The 24,229-nt window shown below is 35.8% G+C and overlaps 1 protein-coding gene across 2 annotated transcripts in view; it reads left to right on the top strand.

Moving 5' to 3' along the window:
- The window catches only part of PRT6 (proteolysis 6), a 68,418-nt gene that overhangs the window by 36,279 nt on the left and 7,910 nt on the right, over positions 1-24,229 (top strand). For both annotated transcript variants that reach the window (XM_089798421.1, XM_089798422.1), the window contains exons 10-17: positions 46-673; positions 875-1,083; positions 1,176-1,714; positions 1,790-1,897; positions 1,997-2,063; positions 2,190-2,267; positions 17,807-17,875; positions 18,021-18,125. In XM_089798421.1, the coding sequence (XP_089654547.1) occupies positions 46-673; positions 875-1,083; positions 1,176-1,714; positions 1,790-1,897; positions 1,997-2,063; positions 2,190-2,267; positions 17,807-17,875; positions 18,021-18,095 (1,773 nt within the window). In that variant the 3' untranslated portion in view covers positions 18,096-18,125. The remainder of the gene's footprint in view (positions 1-45; positions 674-874; positions 1,084-1,175; positions 1,715-1,789; positions 1,898-1,996; positions 2,064-2,189; positions 2,268-17,806; positions 17,876-18,020; positions 18,126-24,229) is intronic.

Raw genomic sequence — 24,229 nt, 5'->3', positions numbered from 1 at the left:
TTATTATAATGCATAATACATACTTCTGTGAAAATCTTTTGCCAGGGTGAGTTTCTATGCCCAGTTTGTCGGCGCCTTGCAAATTCTGTTTTGCCAGTACTTCCTGAGAGTTCCTGTGGAGCGATGCCTGGTATCCCCAGTAAATTCTCATATGGAGAATCTTCTAGATCTTCTGCTTACTCACAAAGCTTTCTACTCCTTCGAGCTTTGTCTTTGCTTCAGAATGCTGAAGGACTGACTAGGAAACAAGGATTTCACAAAGCTGCATCATGGCACCGACAAAACTGTTTTGTGGAAATTGAATCTCTATCACATAAACTCTATACATTATACTTCCCTGGCAAAAGCATTTCTAAGCTTACATCTGAAAGGATTAATCAGAGTTTACTTCTCTGGGATGTTTTTAGGTATTCTTTGTTAGCAGCAGAGCTTGCTGCTCGTTCTTCAAGGATAGATACATTTACTAGAGGCTCTGGCAGTAGCTTGGAAGCCCTTCATAGGGCTGTTAACTGTACCAGAGGTTCTGTGCTTTCATTGCTTCTGCAGGTTGCTAAAGCAACACAGAGCCAGAACCAGCTAACAGTTTTATTAAGATCAAGAGGAATGCAACTTCTTGTTGGTTCCATTAGTTGTGGTGTTTCCAGGGACACAGTGGCTACAAATTCTTTGACAGGTACAATCTAAATACATTTGAAATTCAATTATCTATGCAAAGTATATGAATCATATTCTTCTGCCTTCATGGATGACAAGTAAATTGTGAATTGATTTCAATCACCAGTACATCTCTAGTTTTTGTGGGTAATAATTCCTAAGTTTTGCCAATATAGTTTCTTGTTGTGCTAACCTTTGTTACATCTTTTTTGACAAGCAGGTAACATTTTATCTCTTCTTGAGCATATTAACAAGGGCAATGATTATCCAGATATTCAGTTTTGGAAGCGCATGGCAGATCCTGTGCTTATTCATGATCCTTTCTCAACCCTCCTTTGGGTGTTATTTTGCCTTCCTACTTCATTGCCGATAGAAACTGAATTGTTCATTTCTCTTGTGCATCTTTTCTATCTGGTTTGTTTGGTTCAGGTAATACAGGTTAATATGATTTGAAATTTGTGTGTTCCTCTCTTGTCAATGCTTCACACCACTAGTAACATCCAGGTTATAATTTATTGCAGGCAATTGCTTATACTGGAAGATCTAGTTTTCGTGATTGTGATGCAAAGTTTGATTCTCATTCCTTTATCAAAAGTATATCTTCAGAATTATCAGGAACTGCACTGAGCCAGTTATATTCAGAGACGGCTGATGAAAACCTTTTTACATGCCCAAGAGAATTGCTTATTGTCCGCTTGACTTTACCCTATTTACGGAGATGTGCTTTGCTATCTACATTGTTCTATTCTTCATCTGACCTTTTGAATGAGTCTGGCGGTTTTAATGATATGGTGGGTCATTGGAGTGATGATCATGTGGAAAATAAAGATGGGATTTTAAAAGAACTAGAAGAGCTTCAACGTCTAGAAAAGCTCTTTCATATTCCGACTGTTGAAATAATTTTTGATGATAAAAGTGTCCATGACCTTGCCTTGAAATGGTGTCAACATTTATCCAAGGAAACAAGATCTCGGTCATATAAGCATGTTGTGCGTAGCCTCCCAGCACGTCCATTTGAACTGATGCGATTGCCTTATCTTTACCAAGATCTTATGCAAAAGTGAGTCATGAGTTCCATTATAATGCCATTCCATGACAGTAAACCATATCTCATATTGACACCAATTCTTTCCAGGTACATAAAAGAGTGCTGTACTAGGTGTAAAACTGTGCCTGATCACCCAGCATTATGCTTGCTCTGTGGTACTCTTTGTTGTGCTCCAAGTCGACGTGCTTGCTGCAAGTTAGTTACCTTCTTATCTTGCTGCATTTGTTTTGCAGTAAATTGACATTGTTTATGATGACTTGTTTAATTCTATTGGGTAAAATTGTCCACATACAGGAAAAATGAATGTCTGCGACATGCGTCAACTTGTGGTGCTGGTATTGGAGTTTTCTTGATGATAAGAGTATGCCTCTATATCAAAAACCTTAGGAAATTTGTATATATTATCAGATCAGTCTCTGAGCAATTCATCTTGTATTTCCGAAATTATTTTGTTTTTACTGAGTAGTTTGATTTCATATCTTACCAGAAAACAAATATTTTGCTTCAAAGATCTGCACGTCAGGCGTCTTGGCCTTCCCCATACTTGGATGCATTTGGAGAGGAGGTAGTTAGTTATTTTTATATGTGAATTGCAAAGTTAGTTTTATATTTCTTGTGCTGCTTTGTTTGTTTTGCATATGTCATGTAGTCTTTACTTTTGTGATCTCTTATTTGTTCAAATCATAGCTTGAGGGCACTTTGGGCTCGCCACATACTCGACAAGACTCATGAGTGTGTAGGCAGGCCAAGTCGACTTGCCACGGACTTGTGAGCAGAGTCCAGGCAAGTCAAATGCTAAGACTCCTGAGTTTTGCAGGTGGACTCAGCGCGAGTCTCATGTTGGGGCTCCTAAGTCCTTCATCACGACTCTTGCTATTTACTTGGAACTCACAGTCCCACTTCAAACATTTTTTTTTCACTTTTCCTCAGTTTTTATTTGTTATTGCCTAAAACATGTCTATAGGATTTGAAGAAGGTGAAGGAAGAAGATCAAAGTGGCCTAAAAATTGAGTTATATTAGGGGAGGAAAGAGGAAAATCTAGTCTTTAGTTTGTTGTTTTTCACATTTGGACATCATTATATGTAAGTTTATAAACATAACTTATGCTGCTATTATACATTTTAAAATTTGAAACAATGAGTGGGAATGATGGAATTTCAAGTACTGTTTGGAGATCATATGACATTTACAATTATGGCTCTTATTTTCTCTAAATGCATTAATTTTTTGTTGTTGTAAAACTAGGTCTTTTTCCTTTTGCCGAGTTTGAGTCTGAGTCCCAACTTTTGGGCTACCAAGTCTTCGTTTTCCAACTACGGTTCAAATCATCCTATGAGTTATTTTTATTTTCACTGATTGATTATGTTTTAAATTAAAACATTTTTTATGTTAACAAGCCATGTATTACAGTGATTGATTGTTCTCAGTTAACTACTTGATTTTCTTTTATAATTGAAAGGAAATTAAGATGGTAGAAGTGCATCTGTCATAGTTGTTTTGCACATTAAAGATTGTTTTTGAATTATATTCTTGGGAATCTACACATGGTCACTAAGTGCAGCAATTTTAGAGAAAACATCATCTGTAAAAATTAAAAGATAGTGAAAGCATACAAAGCTGCTACCGAAGTCAAATTGCCTGAGCAACTGAAGTGACTGTTGTATGGATGAGTACCAAATCCTAAACAGTTAGCATTCTTACCTTCTTACAGATAATTCAGAATAGCTATTCTAAGAAAATCCAATGCTTTAAAGTGGTAACATTCATTAAATGATTACCCAAGAAGAGCAAAAACTTGGCTTGCCTTCAGTTTGCCATAAGTTAATTTTCATTTCACCCATAACTTAGTGGCTTATTTTTGGAGGTTGCACAGTCAAAGTGCATCTTATGATCATGTATTTGTGGCATTATGTTTTGTTATATTCATCTATGCAAATTCTTTCAAGACCGTTGGTATCAAAGCACAATCTTGGCATTTGGAAGGCCTGTAACAAACAAGGCGGATTTTGTCAATTCTGGAGGGTTGATCAGTGACATCAGTTGGAGTTGCTACAGTCCAAATTGTGGTTCATGTCAAACCAATTTGAATGAGTTGTTGCAAAATTAGGATTTGCACCAAATTTACCCTTAATACTTCAACACAACATACTATAATTTTTTTGAGGCAAGTGGGGTATAGACCCAAGTAAAGTCACAGTAACAAAATTGGGCTACGTTGAGTTAGCTATCTTGGGAGCCATTTAGCCACATTGTCCCAGCAGCTTGGATAATAGGTGAAGAAAAAAATCTAGTCACACTAGAAATTCTCCTTTGAGAGATGGATCTAATGTTTTTAGATATAGATCCTAAAGCTGCTCAAGCTTCTATAGCCTATAAATGAAGCAGCTACAGAGATTGATTAAATGTTTGTTAGCATTGGCTAAGAAAGTATATATCTACAATTTAATTAAAAAAGAGCTTGTCTCATGGATGCATGAGTTAATGTTAATGTAGCTCCTATAGGGAATGAGAAAGGAGGAGGAGGTGTTGTAGAAAGAAAGAGGTGAAAAAGGAGGAGGTTGTGAAGGATGAAGGAACTAGGGCAAGGGATGTGTCCCCAAGGAGCACCTTTTGAGCAGATTTTGCAAAATTCAATGGCAGATGCAAAATACTCTAGTACGAGGATGATGTGACTGTCACCATGGGTATTGACACCTTAAATCTTCAAGGGACTCTTCTTAGCTAGGGTTCATCTTGCCAAATTTGCTTGTATGGTTGTAAGATGAAATAGTTTAATGTAACGGCATTCCATTGCAAGCTTTGTAATAGACTTTTGCAATGTGTATGTGGATGATTATGTCATGCCCAAACTATGAGGGCAAAAACACCCAATTTTTTTTTTAAAAAATTATAATTATTAATTAAAGTGCTCTATGTTGAAATGATTGTGATAATAGTTTAAGTACAGGTTCTCTACATTTCGTCTTAAGATTATAAACATGAGGATGTTTACATCGTTAAGATTTTGAAACTTTTGTTATAAGATTTATAATGGTAAACTTATGTTCTTACATTTCTTATACAACATTATAGTTAAAATCATTTAAATTAAAAAGTGTAGATGACTACGAGTTAGTTGGGTCGAAATATCTAAGCAATTAGAATCTACTTTAAAACTTGTTTTAATTAGCCAATAACCTTTAAATTAAACTACTATAACTAATCAAATTTAAAACTTAATCAATTAACACTTAACTATATAACCATTTAATTACTAATACATAAATCAAAATTTCTAACAAATTTAAACTAATTAAAAGAAAACTTTACATATATAAAAGGGAACACTACCAAACTAACAGAATTAATACTAATCTAAATTTAACAACATAATATTTAAACTGACCTCAACTAATAATTATCTAAATAACATCAGACTAACTCTTATTAAACTAAAACTAATTGAAAACTTCTAACATTTGATATAAACTAACTATTAGCCAACATCAAGAGAATAACCATAACATCATACCATTCATTACTAATTCCAAAATTAAAATTAACTAATAATTTCGAACCTAATTAAAAAAAAATATAAATATACTAAAACCAAACTAATTTAACTAAACCTAAACTAAAAGTAATACTAACTAACAATAATAATAAAAACATAAACTAAACCTATACTAAACACCTACTAACTACCCTTAACTCTACCTATCCCACAAGTCAAATCTACCCTACTTCAAGACCTCCATCACATCCAGCCTGTGCTTCCCAAGCGCTCCACTTGGGACAGCGCGCTGCCCAAGTGGGGGATGTGCTGGCAGAGGGGTACGATGAGGACAGAAGGAAACGTAGGGTTTGAAACATAAGAACTTTCCTTCCTTCAAAAAAAAACCAATGCCTCTTAAGAGATTTATTCCATGCACAAGTCAGGGTAGTATAGGTGACGTCTGCTATGATGATGACAAAGACTTTGCAACATACAAGCCTCTTTTTAAAAAGTATTTCAAATCTGACATCTACCAAGGGTGAGGAAAAAGCATTTATGTTATAAAGTTTTATAGATAGCAAAGATAGATATTTAGGATTTTTTATTAAGTTTTTTATCTCTTTTATAATGATTTTATTATTGTGCTCCTTTATTCATTTTAAATACAATATTCAATAAGGAAGAAAAAGAATAATTAGAGAATCTTTTTGATTCTCTGTTACTAGAGACATTTAAATGCTACTCTCATACAAAAGGCAGAGAGTTTTTACTCTCTTGGATCACATTTTTTTTTTGAAAATTTTCTGAGTATAGATTTCAAAGCCATGCATGAATATATATATATTTTTGGTCTATATTTTTGAATAGAATTAAAACATGGATACAATAGTTTGAGGCATATTAACACCATATTTAATATGATTTCCTATACAACTTGAATTGCAATAAATCAACCATAGACGTTATTTTCTTTCCTTAACACAATTATCATTTTGAACATATAAGGAACTTGAAAATTTGCTCAATTACACCATCAACAAATCATCTTATTCCTGATGTGCATCCATCTAATTTGAAATTACTATTAAATCACAAGATAAACAATTTTACTCAAACACCAATTTTATTGGCAAACCTGATTCAAAGGCTCAGCCGGGAAAGAATCAGGAAGAAAACCCGGTTTCGTTTCCAATCCAACAAAGTTTGAAATACCAATTTACATAGGATATCAATCCAAATTACAACAATTTAATTGAGTTTTCTTCATGACCCTCATCAAGGGATTCATAACGATTTCTGCAACACATTTCAAGAACCATGGAGGGAACAGAATTCTGATCAGGTGACAACAAGCATGACCAAGAACAATTCAACCATGCATATTCACACAAGGTTATCACTATATGATTCACAATGAATCAACACTAGGGAAAGGTGGATTCTTCCAACCAGGAGAAGTCAAGCACAACACCAACAGATGCCCAATCGGGGCTATAACCAAGAACTTCTGTTCTTCCATTTAAACATGCCATACTCATACGAGGTTTGTGCTGACGGGTAGGGGCCCATAACACCCTACTCTCTCTCCCTCTTCTCATCCTGAGAAGAGACTCTACACTGGTTGGAGTCCAACAAAACAGACTTTTCCCAAAATGGTCACTTCTGCCCTCTCCAAGGGTGAGTAATACCAAAACACCCATGCAAGAAAAATCTCAAAATTGCAAACATAAACATGAAAGAAAATCATCCAAAATAACATGGTTTTCAAATCTTCCCAACATACCCACAGACATACAAACATTGAAACAACAACAAGGTAGCATAAGCATGAAACAAACATGAAAGCTGAACAAGGGAGATGAGAATTCCTACCTTCACAAAGAGGTAATGGCAATGAACAAGTTTGAGTAGAGTTTCCACTTCCTTCCTTCAATCTTCAAAAACTCCTCTCTAAATGTAGAGATTGGGTAACAAACTCCACTAGTCCAAGAAGGGCCTCTAAATAAGCCTCAAACTCAACCATCAAAGAGATCAATAACTTCTCCCACCCACTTGCAATTCTAGAAACTCCTAACTCAACCCACACTATGGTTAAACCCTAAGTGGAGGTGAGGTGAGGTAACTCAAGATAACCACTTGCAATTTTCGCACAAAGGTAAAATGAGATTTTTTGAGTGGCCTCAAAAGTCAATAAAAGGGGCTTAGGGGTTGGAAAAGACCCCTAACCCATACCCATATCCTTTGGGTATAATAATTTCATATTTTAAGCCTTAGGGAAAAAGGTTTAGAGCCAAACAAAATCTAGGAATAAAATAAGACCATCTAACTACTCTAACATTGCAGATTAAGCACTAATCCGGATTAAGGGATGACTAACCTCAATTAAGAACCCAATTAGCAAACTGACACTAACTCAAACCAACTTGGGTCCAAAGGTTACACAACTAACCCTAATCAGCATATTGAAGAACATAACCAATTTACGAGTGTCAAGCGACACTAAAAGAACATAATTACGAACACTAACATTCACTGAACATAGGAAGATACATACATACATCTCACAATACAATACGTGAATTACGAACAACAAGGTTTCCAAAATTAGCACATAGAGATCAGTTTTGTTCCTCCGTAGGGTTTCTCGGCTAAAATATCTGCACACTCATTGCACACATCAGTAGTCCCGCAAAAATCACATGTACATATATGTATACGTATCAGAAATTCTCATAAATTGAAACATACATCAATAAGGGTTTCTTCATCCTGCTTAATTCTTAACCATTTAAAATCTCTTAAATCAAAGTCTCAATCCTACATTTTACTGATTTCATCAACATACATATACATGAAACATTAAATGAAAAACATCAAATATATCTGAAAGTAACATCACACAACATGAAATAATATAGTATGTTCTAAGCATCAAATAAGGTCTCGACATCTGGAGTTGTGAATAACAAAATAATAATAATGTATCACTATGCTACGATGGGTCGGGGCGAGGCCTCACAGATTAAGTATGCTTGTACATTGTTGTCATTATTTTGGTGTATATGATTGCATAGCTGTTGTCATTATATTTTGAATTTGGTGTTCAGTTTGATATATGTGACTGCACCCAATGAATGCTCAATGGTTTGAAGCATTGTGGGAGAACTCTTGGCAGAAACTCGCCAGGTCGCCCCCTCCCTACCCAAAATAAATAAATCTCGAGAACCTAAAAACAGCTTAAATTTAATTAAAAACACTGAATTTTACAAAATTCAATGAGAAAATGCATCCAATAGGTTATTTAATGAGAACAGAAAAGAAAAAAGCACAGTTTAGATATATATAAATGCAAAGTGGGTACAAAATCAGATTCTCATGCGGAATGCTGATCGCTGGAGGCAAACTAGTAAATAGTTTCTATAAAACTAGAAGTAAATGCATCATTGTAGTTAGTTTCTAAAATTAGAAGTAAATACATCATAGTTAATAGTTTTTTTACAACTAGAAGAAAATATATCATAGTGAAATAGTCTGAGCTTGAGTTTGAGCAATTTCGCCCTGCTGAAAAGTAATGCTTGTCTTGGTTCTGAGCAAGTGGTTGAGCTAAGTCTGCTAGGACTTAGAAATATAGAGTTGAAACCAAGTGATTTTTGAGAAAATGAGCTGGAATCATTTGAAAATTATTGTTCCAGCTTTAGTTTGACCTCAAATAGCCAGGACATGTGGGAGATAACATAGTTGAAGGCGTGCTGAACCTGAAATTTGGCTAAGCCTGAAATTTTTTGAAAACCCCCAAAATCTAGAATCTGCATTTGAACTCCTCTGAAGCTGAAGCCTATCACAAACATCTTGATAGTATTTATCCAAATATAATTGTTGTGAAGTTTTCACATCATAGCCCCAAATTTTGGGGACCCCCCATTTTCTTGATCACCTTGGCAAATTTTTTTGAAGTTGTCCAAAAATTTCCGATTTTAGAAAAATTTTCGCCTTGGACGCCTTTGGGTCAGGAGGGAGGAGGTTAGATTTTTTTTTCACCCGGTTTTAACTTGATTTTCCAGAATTGACAATTTTATCCTTAGGCCAAACAAATTTCAAAGACAACATTTTCTCGATAATTTGGACTATACTTGGCAGGATAAGTTTACAAATTTTTGGACTTAAAACGGTTTTATTTTGAAAACTGGATGTAATTATGTAATCTTTAGCATTTTGCAATTTTTTTTTAGATTTAATTGTTTCGGAAATTTTAATTTTTGGTGAAAAAATGGATTTTGTAATGGTGAAATTGAATTAGGAAAATTGATTTTAGATTCTAGAGAAATGATTTATTTTTGTTAAAAAATTAAAATTGCATTGCAAAATCGATTATGGATTAAATTGCAAAAATTGGTGTTAAATGGGTTAAATTTGCTTTGAAGAAATTAAAATCTTTTAAGAAATTAGTAAATTAAAATTGAAAAAATCGATTTTGGCTTGCCAAATCCGATTTTAAATGATAATTTAATTACTAAAACGTCATTAAATGAAAATGTTCAGCATCTCGAAGGCTTTATTAATTTTATTTTTGCAATTTTGGTCTTAACCGGCAATTAAAAATGTAAAATTCTACTATGGCAAAATTAATTTTTAGCTTGGCATTTGATTTGGGCCAGAATTATGCATTAATTAAATTTTCTCTCTCCTAGGGCTAGTCGGCCAGCTAGGAGGAATGTGTGGAGTTGGGTATAAGAAGGCTTCCCCCTTCATTTCTCATTCCACAAGGAGGTCTCTTCCTTTCCTTGGCGATTTTGAGGTAGCCTTCTTCCATTTTTGGCGATTTTTCTTTGCAAAAGGAGAACATTATTAGACAGCGATTTTTGGAGGAGCAGATTTGTGTGCTTAAGGCAGATTTCAAGGCCTTAATGAATTGTTTCTAGGGCAAAATTTTCCATGTTTGGCGATTTTGGAAGATAGATCTGCACTTCTTTTTTGGCGATTTCTTCCTAGGTCCGATTTTCTTGAAGGGCTGCGATTTTTTTCTAGTTGGACGATTTTTGTTGGTGAAGAAGCACGTGATCAAGGACCTGATTTTTGGCACATGCATGGGCAATTTAGAGGACAAAATTCAGATTTCTTCAGCTAGGGCATCATTATTTGCAAAACGCTTGAAATTCTTAGGTTTTCTCCGAACTTCAAAGAAGACCCGATTATTGGTGAAGGTGAATTCAGTTTATTCTAGAGTTGAAAAGTGGTCCTTAAGCGGATTTCACTCCTTGTTCTTGTCTGGTTTTGTTTCTCTTGGTTCTTGCATTCATCATCCCATCTATAGGTTGAAGATAGGAAAGATAAGTGTAGAATCCATGATAGGACATTTGGTGAGGCAGAAATAAGCTAGACCACCCTAGGAATGAAGTTGGGAGATATAAGTGTAGTCCATCCTAAGGCAAATAAGAGGCAAAAATAAGTGGTAGTCCCACCCATAGGTTGGAGATTGGAGATTGATAAGTGTAGTGATAGGATTTGGAGAGACAAAAATAAGTTGGAATCCATCGATAGAAAGAAGGTTGGAGATCGATAAGGGTAGTCCATATCACTTAGAATGAAGGGGCAAAAATAAGTGTTTAGGATGGGAGATGTTAGTGCAAGCAAGAATTGTAAGGGAACAAATACTAAGAAAGACAAAGAGGATATGATGCCCAAAACCACCTTCTAAAAAATGAGGCGAATTACCGATACCAATATCGGTAAAGTGAACATGATACAATTAAATGACAGACTAAAGGAAGGACAATCCTCCATGGCAAAGAATATTCACAAAAGTGGAATTGTACACGCAACGACTTTCCCTCCTACCTTGCCTTGTCCAGAATTGGTTATGAAATGTGCATCTAGGTTTAATTTGGTCAGTAAATCCATCATTTCTGATGATGGGAAGAGAGTGTTGGCCAACATCGGCGGACAAGTGATCGAAGAAGCATTTAACATCCCTTAGTACAAAAGTATGACAGTTGTAATGATGGACCAGGTGGCCAAGTCATTTCAAGATAACTAGGAGGCTTATTTCATGCATCTAAAACAGGATTGGCTACACGAAGGAAAGAAGGGAGTCACCAAATCATCGAAGCTCACCATGGCAGACTTCAAATCAGGATATGGAGATCTCATTGTGCTTCTCAGCTGGATCATGGGCTTAGCTCAAGGTATGCAATTCAAAAACTGGATGTACTTCTTTATCAATGAAATTGAAAAAGGAAAAAGAAGATTTGATTGGGCTAGGATCATAAGTGAGAATCTAGAGTTGCAACTTAGAACCGTATTGAATCAAAAGCAATTCTACATGGGGTCCTAGCTGTTCTATTTGATTGCTAGATTGTATAAAAATCCTGGACTTAAGGCCTTAGGAGAAATTGGCAATGGGCTAGGGCAATATTTGGTGCATGAATGCTATCCACAGCTTCATTTGCACAACAACAAAGATTATAAAATGTTTTGTGACGCCTTTGCCATGAAGACAGAAAGGTTATTCCAAGGGACACCTGCTAGGAGGCTCTCATCAGACGCAGAAGCAAAGATTAAGAAATATGGGAGTTTGTTTATCCAACTTCCACAATTCACATACATTAGAGTAGTAGGAAGCATAGTTTATCCCAAGAGGCTTCCAAGATACCCATCCGACAAGGTAGTTTTGATGGAATTGGCTAGGCAACTTGAGCATTATGACAGAATAATGAAACTCGAGGGTAAGACAGGGATTACCTTCTCTTTCGGAATTGGCAATGATAGTTGCCCCAATCGTGTAGCCTTTGCAGCTACGGAGAAGGAATTGGAATGCTATCATCTAGGATGGTATAGAGCAAGGCAAGGATTTGATCCTAATAGTCTTATCAAGTTATCTCACTGAAATGCATTTAAACATGTTCCCACTATAGAAGACTTTTGGGCCAATGCCAAGGATGACTTTTATGTGAGAAAGCTAGCTTTCTCAAGATTGTTGGTGAACATGATGAGAGATATCAGATGGAGAGTCCTTGATATTCCCAATCCACTGGAAGATGATGGAGATGTGCTGAGAGAAGACTATGTTACAGTAGAGGGAACAGAGTTGAATCCAGTAGATTGAGATGATCATCAGGATCCTTGCTTAGAGGTAGTTATGAGGACAGTTGACTTACACACTGAGTCGTGGTACAATGAAAGATTAAGGAAGCTACAAAGTCAAAGGATACACCTTACTTATGAGAAGATGAAGCCAAAAGAGGGTCTAGTGGAATCAGTCGGACAGAAGGGTGAAGGAAGTAGCTGACAACAAGAAATAGTTAGAAGCAAGAAGAGAGCCTTGGAGGTTGAGAAAAGCAAAGAACATTTGAAACCTCTAGCAAAGAGACAACATGCAACATTGTCAAGGGAAAGCATAATTGAGGTTAGAGGTCAAGAAGATAACACAAGTGAAAAAATGACCGCAGTTGAAGTGAGCTCTGATTCAAAATCAAGTGGTTACAATGATAGCACCGAGTACTCTCCTCTCCCAGAAAACCAACAAGGAGATGACATGACAGTTACTAGTGAAGAAGAAGATGGGCCGATTGATATTGAGGAAATAAGTTAGGTGCCCAAGGCTGTTGGTGATGCTTTGTTAATTGAACCAAATCTAGATTTGAGGAGATGCACCGCACCACTATGGTTAAGGCAAATGCTTATGCCAAGAGGCGAGGTAGTAGCTACTCGAATAGTTGAACCAGAAAAGGGTGATAGCGAGAACCAGAAACAAATGACAAAAATGGTGGCAAAGGTAATTAGGAGTGAAAATGATGGTCACCGAAAGGTTTAGATTGCTATACCAACAATCAACAAGGCATTGGATGAGATTGCAGCTCAAGAATATGAAATAGTAGAGCACAACTTGGGAAGAAACACAGATGACATGGAATGTGAGGAGATCTAGGAGGGTATAGTTTCAATCAGAGAAAGGTTGAGGAAGGCAAATGAAAGGATCATAAAGTTGGAGGCCCAAAACAAATATTGGAGAGATTGCCAGCCTATCCAATAGTTGCACCAGGCAGCCCTTCCTCAAGACAGCGGGAGCAACCTAGAAGAGATATCGGCTCAGTTGCATGAAGTTAGGGATTGGATCCATGATACAATCCAAGATGGGCAGAATCTCTTGCCTTCCTTTATCTCAACATTCCGGTCATTAGTGACTATTAGAAATAAATTTAGAATATTTGAAGAGGAGTGGAAGGATTTCCTTCCAGTCAAGGATTTAGCTATTCCGAGGCTACAGGTGTTCATTGGGGTACCAGAGAAATATTTGGAAAAGGCCAAGTTGGTTGGTTGATGAAGGAGGATTGAGTACGGTAGAGTCTTGGTATGTTGCCTTGTAGAGTCTTGGTATGCTGCCTTGACTACTAGATTGAGACCACTCGAGAAGATATAGAATGCAGTTGCACAACACATCCCAAGCATTGACACTTCCATTTCAACCATGACGAGTGATGTTGGTGTGGCACTTGATTTTGAGTATATCGGAGAAGAGGACATCAATGAGACAAGGGTTGGATCAAGATTGGATGAGTTAGGAAAGGTTGCTATCAAGAAGAAACATTTGGGCACCCTTTCCTCCCTCAATGCCTTTATTGGATATGCAAAAGAGTATGAGAAAGACCATGAGAAGACACTGCAAGCAGCATGATGAAATCGGCTGAGCTCAAGATAAAGCATACACCTTGCCCTCCCATGGAGGAAGTTAACGAAAGGCTAGCTAAGTTCATTGCCTTAGTTAAAAGAATGAAAGAAAAAGGGAGATTTATATTAGATCATTTGATGTAAGCTCAAGTGGTAATTTCTCTTTCTTCTAGGATAGGACAGTGTCTAATTTTGATTGGCAACCATTTTGGTGCCTTCTCATTGGTTACCACTTTTCCTTTTTTTTTCATTGGTCCATTGATGAGGTGGCATCTTGTCATTGGCCGATGGGGTGGTAACCTTAATTAGGGTTTCTAGGATCCAATTTGAATAGTTGATTTTGCCTCTTTATCTCTATCGTTGGTTGTAAATTTTGGCCTCTATATAAGGCCATTTGCTCTCATTTGTAAGGGTCGAAGAAAATTGATGCAAAGATAATGCCAAAAAATCACTTTTCTTTCTCATTGTTATGACTTGCATGGTGATTAAGAGCTTTTGCTGCTGTTGCATGGTTTTCACTTCCACTAATTAGAATAAGATTTTTATTTTGAAGTTGTTAAAGTAAGTTTCATTCCAAGAAGTTGCTAAGTAAGATAAAGAGTAGATGGATAGTTGCATGGTAGTATTAGTAGATTTTTGATAGGGATTTATAACTAGGCCACAAGCATCCTAGCGGCTTGTTGGAAAGCCTTGTGTGGTAAACTAGTTCACTTTCCTTTGAATCATTGCATCTATGGAGGTAGAGCCGTTGGTTAACTTTCATTAGATTCGATCCTCCTCCATTTGCTAATCTTCCATTCATAGGAGTAGTAGAATAGCAAGTAGTTAGGAGTTGGAGTTTTGCAGAGGAAAGTTAGGAAGCCGTAAGTCACAAGAACATTCACCCTCCATCACCATCACCTTCTCCATCAACATCATCTAGCATTCACACCGAATCACCATCACCATCATTCCACCAAAGTCCAAGTCATCCTCAAACAAATAGTGTAAGGCCGCCTACGTGATCACCAGCGAATCACATCGATATACTGAGTTAGTATCCACAGCTGTAAGGAACATTGGAGTTCTTGCTTATGTCCACATAAGTATTAACTTTTCAAGAGAAAAATTGTGTTTGATACCCTGTATTAGATATCCAATTGCTAATATGTTATGTAGTGGTACAAAAACTGACATCAACAATAACTTAAAGAAATAAATTATTTCTAATAGTTAAACAATACATTTGTATAAATCCTCTTGCCAAATGACTAAACAATGCTGCAAATGCAAACTGGTATAAAAAATGACATTTTTGGGCATTTGACCTCTGATTTCGCTGCACAGAAGCGTTTTCCCAAAACTGACCGATGCTAACTCGGTGAGTTTTTAACAATAACTCAGCACATTTTGCCACTGCTGAGTTGGAAAAACTCGCCAAGCAGAAAATCTTGCTGAGTACTCGGCTAGTTATCCATCTATACTGTGAAGATTGTATTCTAGTCCTAGATCATTAAATCAAAACATAAACTGATAATATAATAGTAGTATTTTATTATACATTCATAACTTAGTGATATAGGAAGGGGTCTATCTTCAATGTGGGTTATGATTATATGTTGGAATCAACTATATAGGAAATATATGCTGGTAATTGTTAGAGCATTTTCATTTACTTGGTGACTAGCCTACTGAACCTTGAATCTTAGAAGAGCTCCTGCCTTTCTTTTCAGTGTTTTTGCAGATTTGTGTATTGTAGCAATGATTGGTTTGTTACGAATGTGCTTGCTATTTCACCAAAATATCTACTTGTCAATGGCCGATACAATACTAGACTCATAGAATTCATTGAGGCAATTAAGCCACCACACGAACCCCGTGAGGGTTGCTGGTGCACTGCCAACATGTTTATTATCTATAAATGCTCCTTGCTGTTGTGGTCAAATACAATAGCTCATACATAATGTTAGTGGCTCTGTGTTTGCTGCTATGTTTGTCAAATGGAATGTCTGGCTGAATCTTTTCAGTAGGTAATTTGTAAGTGGTGTTACAAATGGCATTTAGAAGTAGAGTGCTTAAGAGAATGCTCTTGCCGAATTGCAAAACTGTTACCTTGGCTGAGATGGAAAGGAAGCAAATATGTGATGCTATGTTTGTAGGGAGCCAGAGACTTAAAGATGGCCTGGAGCAGAAAAAGGGTTAAAAGAGAGAGGCATATAAGGTGCATCACCAGCACAAAAAATACAAAGTGGAAATGAGAGATGTTCACTGTGTTCCTCTTGAGAGCCCCAATTGCAAGAGGTGCTCAATCAATCAAGTGCACCTTTTGTAGAAGATTTTTGTGTGGATATTCTATGTTTTATCAACAAATTGTGTATGAAGAGGATCCTAATTTCAAGAAAGATATCTTTTGTGGACTTGCTACTTTATCGTTGATTGATGCCAATATCTTTGAAAATGGTTGAGATTCTGGTCCAACATCTTTGAAGAAGCATGTGTATTTGTGTAACCATGTTGCTGGTGAGATTTTTGACAGTTTTGAGAACCATGTATAATTCAAACCATTTCTAGCAAGTTCTCATTTTCTTACATTTTCCGCTATTGGCTTCCATTTTCTAGTTTTCAAAATGCTCACCTTTTCCAATTTGACAAGCCTCAATGCATGCAACAGTTCCAAGTCTGTGTCCTACATAGGTCGAGCATTGAGCAACAGTGATGTTCAGATGCTGCTTTTTTTTTCTCATGCACTGTCTTTGGTTATATTGTGTTTCTTTGTGTGCTGTTTTTGGTATCTGTTGGAGCTTCCAGGCACTTATTGTGTTATCTTCTTAGCAGAAAAGGTAGTTACTCTCCCTATCAATGGTTTTGTTCAGAAGTTGGTAGCACATGTTTTGCCATATGCGCTATTATCTTGTATATACTGTTGCACATGATTTGCCATATGCACTATTATCTGTTTGCTCTTTTCCATATGAATCCTCTTTTGTTGCTTGCGGATCCTTGTTTTGATGCCTTGTGTTGGTAGATGATCATGCAAGCCTTGTTATTCGAGGTAAAGTCACTGTTAGCTGGTGCATTCTTCTTTCTTGATTGATCCCTTGGGTCTTTAAATTGTCGGCATTCTTCCTTTTGGTGTGCACATGTTGATTTTACATGAAGTTGGAAGCAACTGTGTTGGTTGATTTCCCTCTTTAAATGGGATGCTCTTCCTGTTGGGTCTCAACTTACTTCTCTTTGCAAATGCGTCTTTCTTTTGCCCCTAGACTGTTGGTAGATCTCTCTGGTTTTGGCAGATTGCCATGGATGCATTTGTATATGTCGTGCATTTCATTTCCTTAGGAAATTTTGTAAGGTTTTTATGTAGATCTCGGATGTTTTATGGATACCCAGGTAGTTCACTTTTGACTATGGGCTCCTCTTTTGCCTATATGGTTTGATTTTAATCATGGTAGAGGTAAATTTATGTGATTTTTTTCTTTCCAAGTTGAATCCTCCATTATTTTTGTGGCTTATTCCCTGCATGAGAATCTCTTTTTAGCCTACAGGCTTGGCATTTGTTGGTAGGCATTATGTCGCTATTACTTTGCATAGTGTCAGTCTTCTCTTCTAATTCTTTCTAGGAGTAATGTAAATGCTGTAGGAGCAACACTTAAATGGACCAGATGCAACCTAGTATAATTTTTTCAAAAAACCCAATTTCCTCATATGGAGGTATAGAAACAAAATAGAAATAGCTGACAGATTCAATTGCATAATGATGGAATATAGATGATCAGAACTGTAGGCTATTATGAAACATAATGCTTGCCAAAGGCAGTATCAAATTATATGCGCAGGGGCTATTTTTGTAGTGTTGTGTATGTGTTGCTTATCTTGTTTTTTTCTTCTTTACTATGTGCAGTGTCTTAAGCTGCATGCAATATCTTTGAATTGTATGCATTGAAAAATGCACAAATGCTAAGCTTAATTTTATATTGATTTTTAGGACTATGACATGCAAAGAGGGAAGCCCCTGTATTTGAGTGAGGAACGTTATGCAGCTCTTACACAGCTGGTATGGTTTTCTTTTGTTTTGACCTGGAAACTTGTTCTTTAATTGGAGTGTGCCATAGTTTTAACATTGAAAAATTTAGAGCAGTTCCAACGATGTTCTGTTTGACATCTCTATTCTGATTTAAATCCCACTTTTGAATGAACAGGTGGTTTCTCACGGTCTTGATCATAGTTCACACGTTCTTCTGCAGACAACAAGGGAGCAATTCTTCTTGATCTAGAGCAGAATTGTTTTAGCCTATATTTGAGAGGTTGGATATGCATCTTTCCACTTATCTTTTAATATAGCATGAATATGGATTTAAATATTTTTTCCTCAGTCATTCTATAGTTTTATTACATGGATCTTAGATTTACAATTTGTGAATTTAAATAGTTTGAATTCTTGTGCTGAATCTTGCTTACACTGTTTGAGTGAAGTTTTCATATTATATGTCATGCCCTGCCTGAAGTTAGGGCTCTGTAGAAACAATTCACTGTTTATATACATAAAAACTAGGCAATGAAATAAATTACAACAGTTTCCCATTGTAAGGGGCTGGACAAGAATATGAAGACTAATATTCAGTGATTCATATAAAAGGAGCTGACTGAGTCAAATTATGCTAGCTGATCCATTTAAATTGAATTATAATTACCGTAGCGCTGACTCCCTTACGAATAAAACTAAAGAGCAGGTATTTAAGAGAAGATTACCTCCAAGGAGAGGATTAGGAGAGAACAAATGAGAAGCTGTGATCTGTTATAAGCAACGGACAGCAACAATGATAAAGAAACAGCATTTAAAGTTATGAAACTCAAAACTTGAGCAACACGTCTACTATCTAAAAAGGAAAGGTGCGATTATTGCTAACAAACAAAGGCAGTGCTCAGTTCTAAAAAGGCACATCCAAAGAATGGCAACTCCCAAAAGACGTCTCCTTCCATGAGATGTTAAAATATGAAACACAATACTACGATGGGGAACAGGGCATAAGCAATCATTTTTTTTTTGAGAAACATTGATCCTCGTAAGGAGCAAACAGTACCCAGCAAACAAAGAGATCATCAAACCTTGAGGAGGAACAATCAACCCATTCAAGGAGTTATTGAACTTTATACTTGATGCCAGAATTATTAAAGAGGTACTTTACAAGGTGCTTGGAATACTTGGGTATAATAAGTCGTCTCTCTCTCTCTCTCTCATATGTTTCATTTTTTCGACTGCATTTTAATATCTATGCATAATCAATTACATTAATAAGGATCCCTTTAATTCTTGGATCCCACCAACCACATCCCATGTAATGTCCCCAATATTTAAGGTGACATTAATTAATTTATTTTAATACGCTTAACTAAAGGAAATATTTAAATGATGACTTAGATATTTTAATTAATTTGACTACTTAATAGTAAAGTAGAAAGATAAAAATATTATTATTTTATAAATCGACCAATTTGGTCTAATGTTATATTATTCTTAGTGTTCTTTATAAGGAGGCTGGATGGAGGAAATCAAGGATGCACGTGAATTGATAGACGGTTTATGAAATCTCTATTGGAGACAAATTTGTAGTTATAAGATTATTTGTACATTTGAGGTATCTTTATATCTGATTTGGGAAATACGAGTTTACTGTTGTGAATGTTTAATGAGGGAATTGTGAAATTGAATGTAACACTGGAGCTAGGGTATGTCAGGACGCTGAGATGAGTTTTTGGGACGGGGGGACAAAGGGCCTAAAAGAGATTATCAAAATATGAAGAAGAAGAACCAATCCATTCAAGGAAGCATTCAACTTCATAGTTGATGCCAAAATTATTGAAGAGGAAGCCCACAGAGTTTACAAGGTGCTTGGAATACTTAGGCACAATAACTCATCTCTCTCTCTCTCTCTATATATATATATATGTATATGTATGTATGTATGTATGTATGTGTGTGTGTGTGTGTGTACTTATGTAATTATGCTTTGCTGTTATTATATGACTCATTCTATTGTGTTTTAATATCTATGCATAATTGATTCCATTAATAAGGATCCCTTCAGTTCTTGGATTCCACCAACCATCCCATGGAATGGCCCCACTATTTAAGGTGACATTAATTAAATTAATTCTTATTATAAATAAAGGAAATATTTCAATGATTTTTTTTGACCGATAAGAGGCTGAAGCCAAGATTCATTAATATTATTATTTGTTGTGATTAATTATTATAATTAAGTATTAATCTTGAGTAGATTCAAACCCAAGACCTCCCACATAGGAAGCTCACAATTTACCGTTGTGTTCTAGGCTCTTGCCTGAAATATTTCAATGATTACTTGATATTAATTAATTTAATTAATAGTGAAATAATAAAATATTATTATATGTCTTTATTAAATAAAAGTTTCCAAAAAAATAAATTAATTTATAGGTTACATGTTGGCCTAATTTTATAAATTATTTTTTGAGTTCTTTATAAGGAGACTCGATGGAGGAAATGAGGGATGCTTATGAATTGATCAATGATATATGACATCTCCATTAGAGACAAATTTCTAGTAATAAGATTATCTGTACATTTGAGGTATCTTTATAGTTGAAATAGCAGATTATATTTCTGAGTGTTTAATGATGGAATTGTAAAGTTCAGTGTAACATTGGTGGCGGGGTATGTTCGGACATTGGGATGAATGTCCGGACAAGGAGATGAAGGGCCTCATTTTGGGATTACAGAGGGATGCCGATGATGGGATGCTTAGGTGTGGGGGTGCTGTATATAATACATATAGAACTTGAAATGCTAGTTATGAAATGATGTTTCAGGATAACATACCAAATTGAAATACTTGAACATAGAAAATTTGCAACACAAACCAGAATTGTTGAACATTCTACATAGTACTATAGTACATACCCAACAGCAACATTCTAAAAACAAAATTCAAATAAAAATTCAAGTGCTTGTTTTGGTAGTGGCATGGTTGTGAAATGCGGGAGGTGGAGGCGTGGGGACAGGCACTCTGAGGTTTGTGTGTCGGGGGAGGGGGGTGAATGCGAGTCCCTAGGTTTCACTGGTAAGATATGAATGCTTGTTTGTGAAAAAATTGTTGCAGAATAAGGTTTCATATAATTTCTGTTATTTTTAAATGTTTGCTAATAATAATATTATAAGCCACATGGTATTGTTGTTTACCAAGTGGAAGGTTTGATTATTTTAGGAAAGAAGCTTAATGCTGCATAGATAATGATATGGTGCAATGATAGTAATAATGGTTTCTTTTGTGTTTCTTTGGCATATTGGATTAACACTTATAATTGCAAGTGTTAAGAATAAAGTAATAGGGTTTTGAGTTAATTAAATAAAATGAGGTAGGATTTTAATATTGGCTAATTATTCTAGAGTCTAGCAAATTAATCGTTGGAAAGTATAACGTGATGGCACAGTTGATGCAGATTGTGCTGTAGAGATGTTTCAGTGCGTATTTGATTAGTTATTATTCTGTCATTGATATCAACTTGAACGTTGTTGGTTGACAGTTTACTGAGAGCGCTATTCTAGTTTATGAAGAGTATACTGTGGTTGCTTTGTGTGTTGAATTGGAGTGTGTGGTTGGTATGAGAGACTCGTAGATGTCTCAAGATGACGTATGTATGATTTCATGTACTGCACACTAGTATGGAGAAAGTTATGATAGATTAAGTGTGATAGTGTAACCAGGTTGAACAGTTGGTGACAAATAGTGAATGGTTTGATTGGTTTATTGAACCTATGATGATCCAAATGCTGTAATTTATGATTAATGATCTATACTCAGTTATGAGATCAGTGTTACAGTGGTGCATGATTTGGTTTGCAGGAAGGCATGTTTTGGATTGATTGAAGTATGTTCAGGAGAAAGTACAAGAACACTTACAGCAGTTTATGTTTGATCCTCAACTGTTATTGTTCGGGCCAACTTCGGTAGATCTTTTGCGATGTAAAGTGGTGATGTGACAATGATGTGACATAAATGGGTTATGGTGAATTGGTCATACATTGGTCATTGTGATCAAATTTCTTGAACTCATGCATGTTCATTGTGAAGAGTGCAAAAAGCCATATGTTCTTTGTTGAATCAATGTGCGGTTCAAATTGGTGATTGTGTGGATTTGGTTAATGATGGATTAGGGTTTGGTAATATGTTTTGGCGGGACTTAGGTGAAATTCAAGTGTAAAACATATTGGTTAAGGTGATGGCCGCACTAAAGATTGGAGTGTATTTATTTGTCAGAGTATTGCAGTTATAAGTGTGATCATTGCAGTTATAAGTGTTATAAGCGAATAGTTGAATTCTTGCAATCTAAAGCAGAAGTTGAACTGAATTGGATCTGTACAAGCAATTGGGAAGTGCTATACCTAGATCACTTTCCTTGTTGAATCCTCTCAAGTCTAAATCCCTTAGCCAGTTTACTATTAATAGGGTGAGCAGTATCCTGATAGGTCTGAAGATTAATTCCCTTAATCGGCTGGCTAATTAACTTGAGTTATAAATTCTCCAACAAGGTTACTCCTAACAGGGCAGAGCTCCTAACTAGGCTAAAGGCAAATTCTTTAACTGGATGACTCCTAACAGGATATTATTGTGCCTTTAATTGGTTTCACTTTAGAAAAGTGCAAATACTTGTGGATACTATTTCCCACTTTGGGTTTTCCCTTTGAACAAGGTTTTTCGTGTGAAAAAATTGGTGACTTTGTGTTACTTGTGTGGATGTTTTTATAAGCTGTCTTACCTATGGTTTCAAAAGCTTACATTGATGCATGTGGTAAATGATTAAAGTATTGAAGACCTTTTTTGGTTGATCTTTGTTGATAGGTTGGTTAAAGTTTGAATATGATATATTGCTGATTCACCCCCCTCGCAGTAATCTTGGACATTAAGTATGTAATGTTACCTTTTTGGGACATTAGAAATATTGAAGACTTATATTTTATATAATGTTAAAATTGACTATGAGATGAAGGCTCAAATCATTAAAAGGTCAATTTAATGTTATAAAGAGGGCAAAAGGTCAAGGAGGAATAGGACGAAATGCCATAAGGAAGTTGAAAGGGGAAAGTGGCTCATTGTTGGGCATGCTTGATTTATAATTCAGTTCAGTTTTCTCTCTTGTGAGAGTTTTCAGAAAGCTTAAGCTTTCAGCTAGTTGAAGGACGTAGCCCCTTGTATTGGCAAACAATAGACACAAACCCATTGTCCAAGGAGACATCAGTTCGGGTATTTCACGTGCGCTTATAGGTTTTTAATCTAGTATTTCAATCTGATTGTAAATCTGTATTAAGGATTGTATTCGTAGTGCTGGTTATTGTATTGCTGTTGTATAATGCAATAACGTATTGTAAGGAGTTATAAGAGTTTTTTGGTTATTATCTTACTGGTTTGTAATGCATTATTATATGCTCGAATCTTGAATGTTATTTTGGAAATAATGGATTATTATCTGTAGAGAAGCTTCTGGTTTTATTATAGCATTGTATTCCATTTGCCTGTATGTGAGTTTTGAATGTTATATCTAAGAAGAGTTGACTAAATCTCTATTGGGATTTCTATTGGTTTTCGATTGTGCTTGAAATTATCTGCAACATTTTATCTTTGAATATATTGCTGAAAGGAAAATTTAGCAAAAATTTGGTTAGGAATATTACATTGGTATCAAAGCCACGAGCCTGCCATCCTGTTGGGTACAATCGGAATGTTCAGTCAATAACAAGGTTTCAAATTTTCAAGGGGATTTCTTTAAACAGGTTGGATAAATCTACAAGCTTATCATTGCGGAAAAGTACCTCAATAAATAACATTGACAGAATTAGAATATTTTTTGATAAAAGACTTGTGCAAAGATGTGACACAATTCCTATTTTTTGGTGACTAATACCTTGGTTAGTAGCAATACTATATTTTGTTGACAATGGACTTCGTTTGAATTCTGGAGCCAACCCTTTTAAACTAGTATTTAAGAACCAAAATATTAAAAAGGGGACATTGTATTGAAGTCTTATTTTGCAGAATCGACATTTCTCTTCAAATATAGCATTATAGACTGCAAACACTTTTTCTCCACAGGCAGGTTATGTAACTATATAGGAATTTGAATTTGAGAAGGAAACAAATACAAAGATCCTACCAACTAAAAAGCCTAGTGCTAGGGGTGAGAAAGATCTCTCAAAAACCTCATTTGGAGATTCCAAAGAAGGGCACGGAAAGTCTTATCATTCAAAGCAGAAAATTAAGCCCAATAGGGAACATTTATAGAAACATCTTAAGATTGAGCGAGTGAAGGAGGAAGGTGAAATATCTGAATCAGAAGAGCCTCAGTATCAAAGATACAAGGAGAAGATTGACCA

The sequence above is a fragment of the Cupressus sempervirens genome, chromosome 8 (assembly GCF_028749045.1).
Source record: "Cupressus sempervirens isolate cs-2001-9-10 chromosome 8, ASM2874904v1, whole genome shotgun sequence".
Classification (NCBI taxonomy): Eukaryota; Viridiplantae; Streptophyta; class Pinopsida; order Cupressales; family Cupressaceae; genus Cupressus; species Cupressus sempervirens.
The sequence above is the reverse complement of the archived record's forward strand: the minus strand, read 5'-3'. Positions and strand labels throughout refer to the sequence as shown.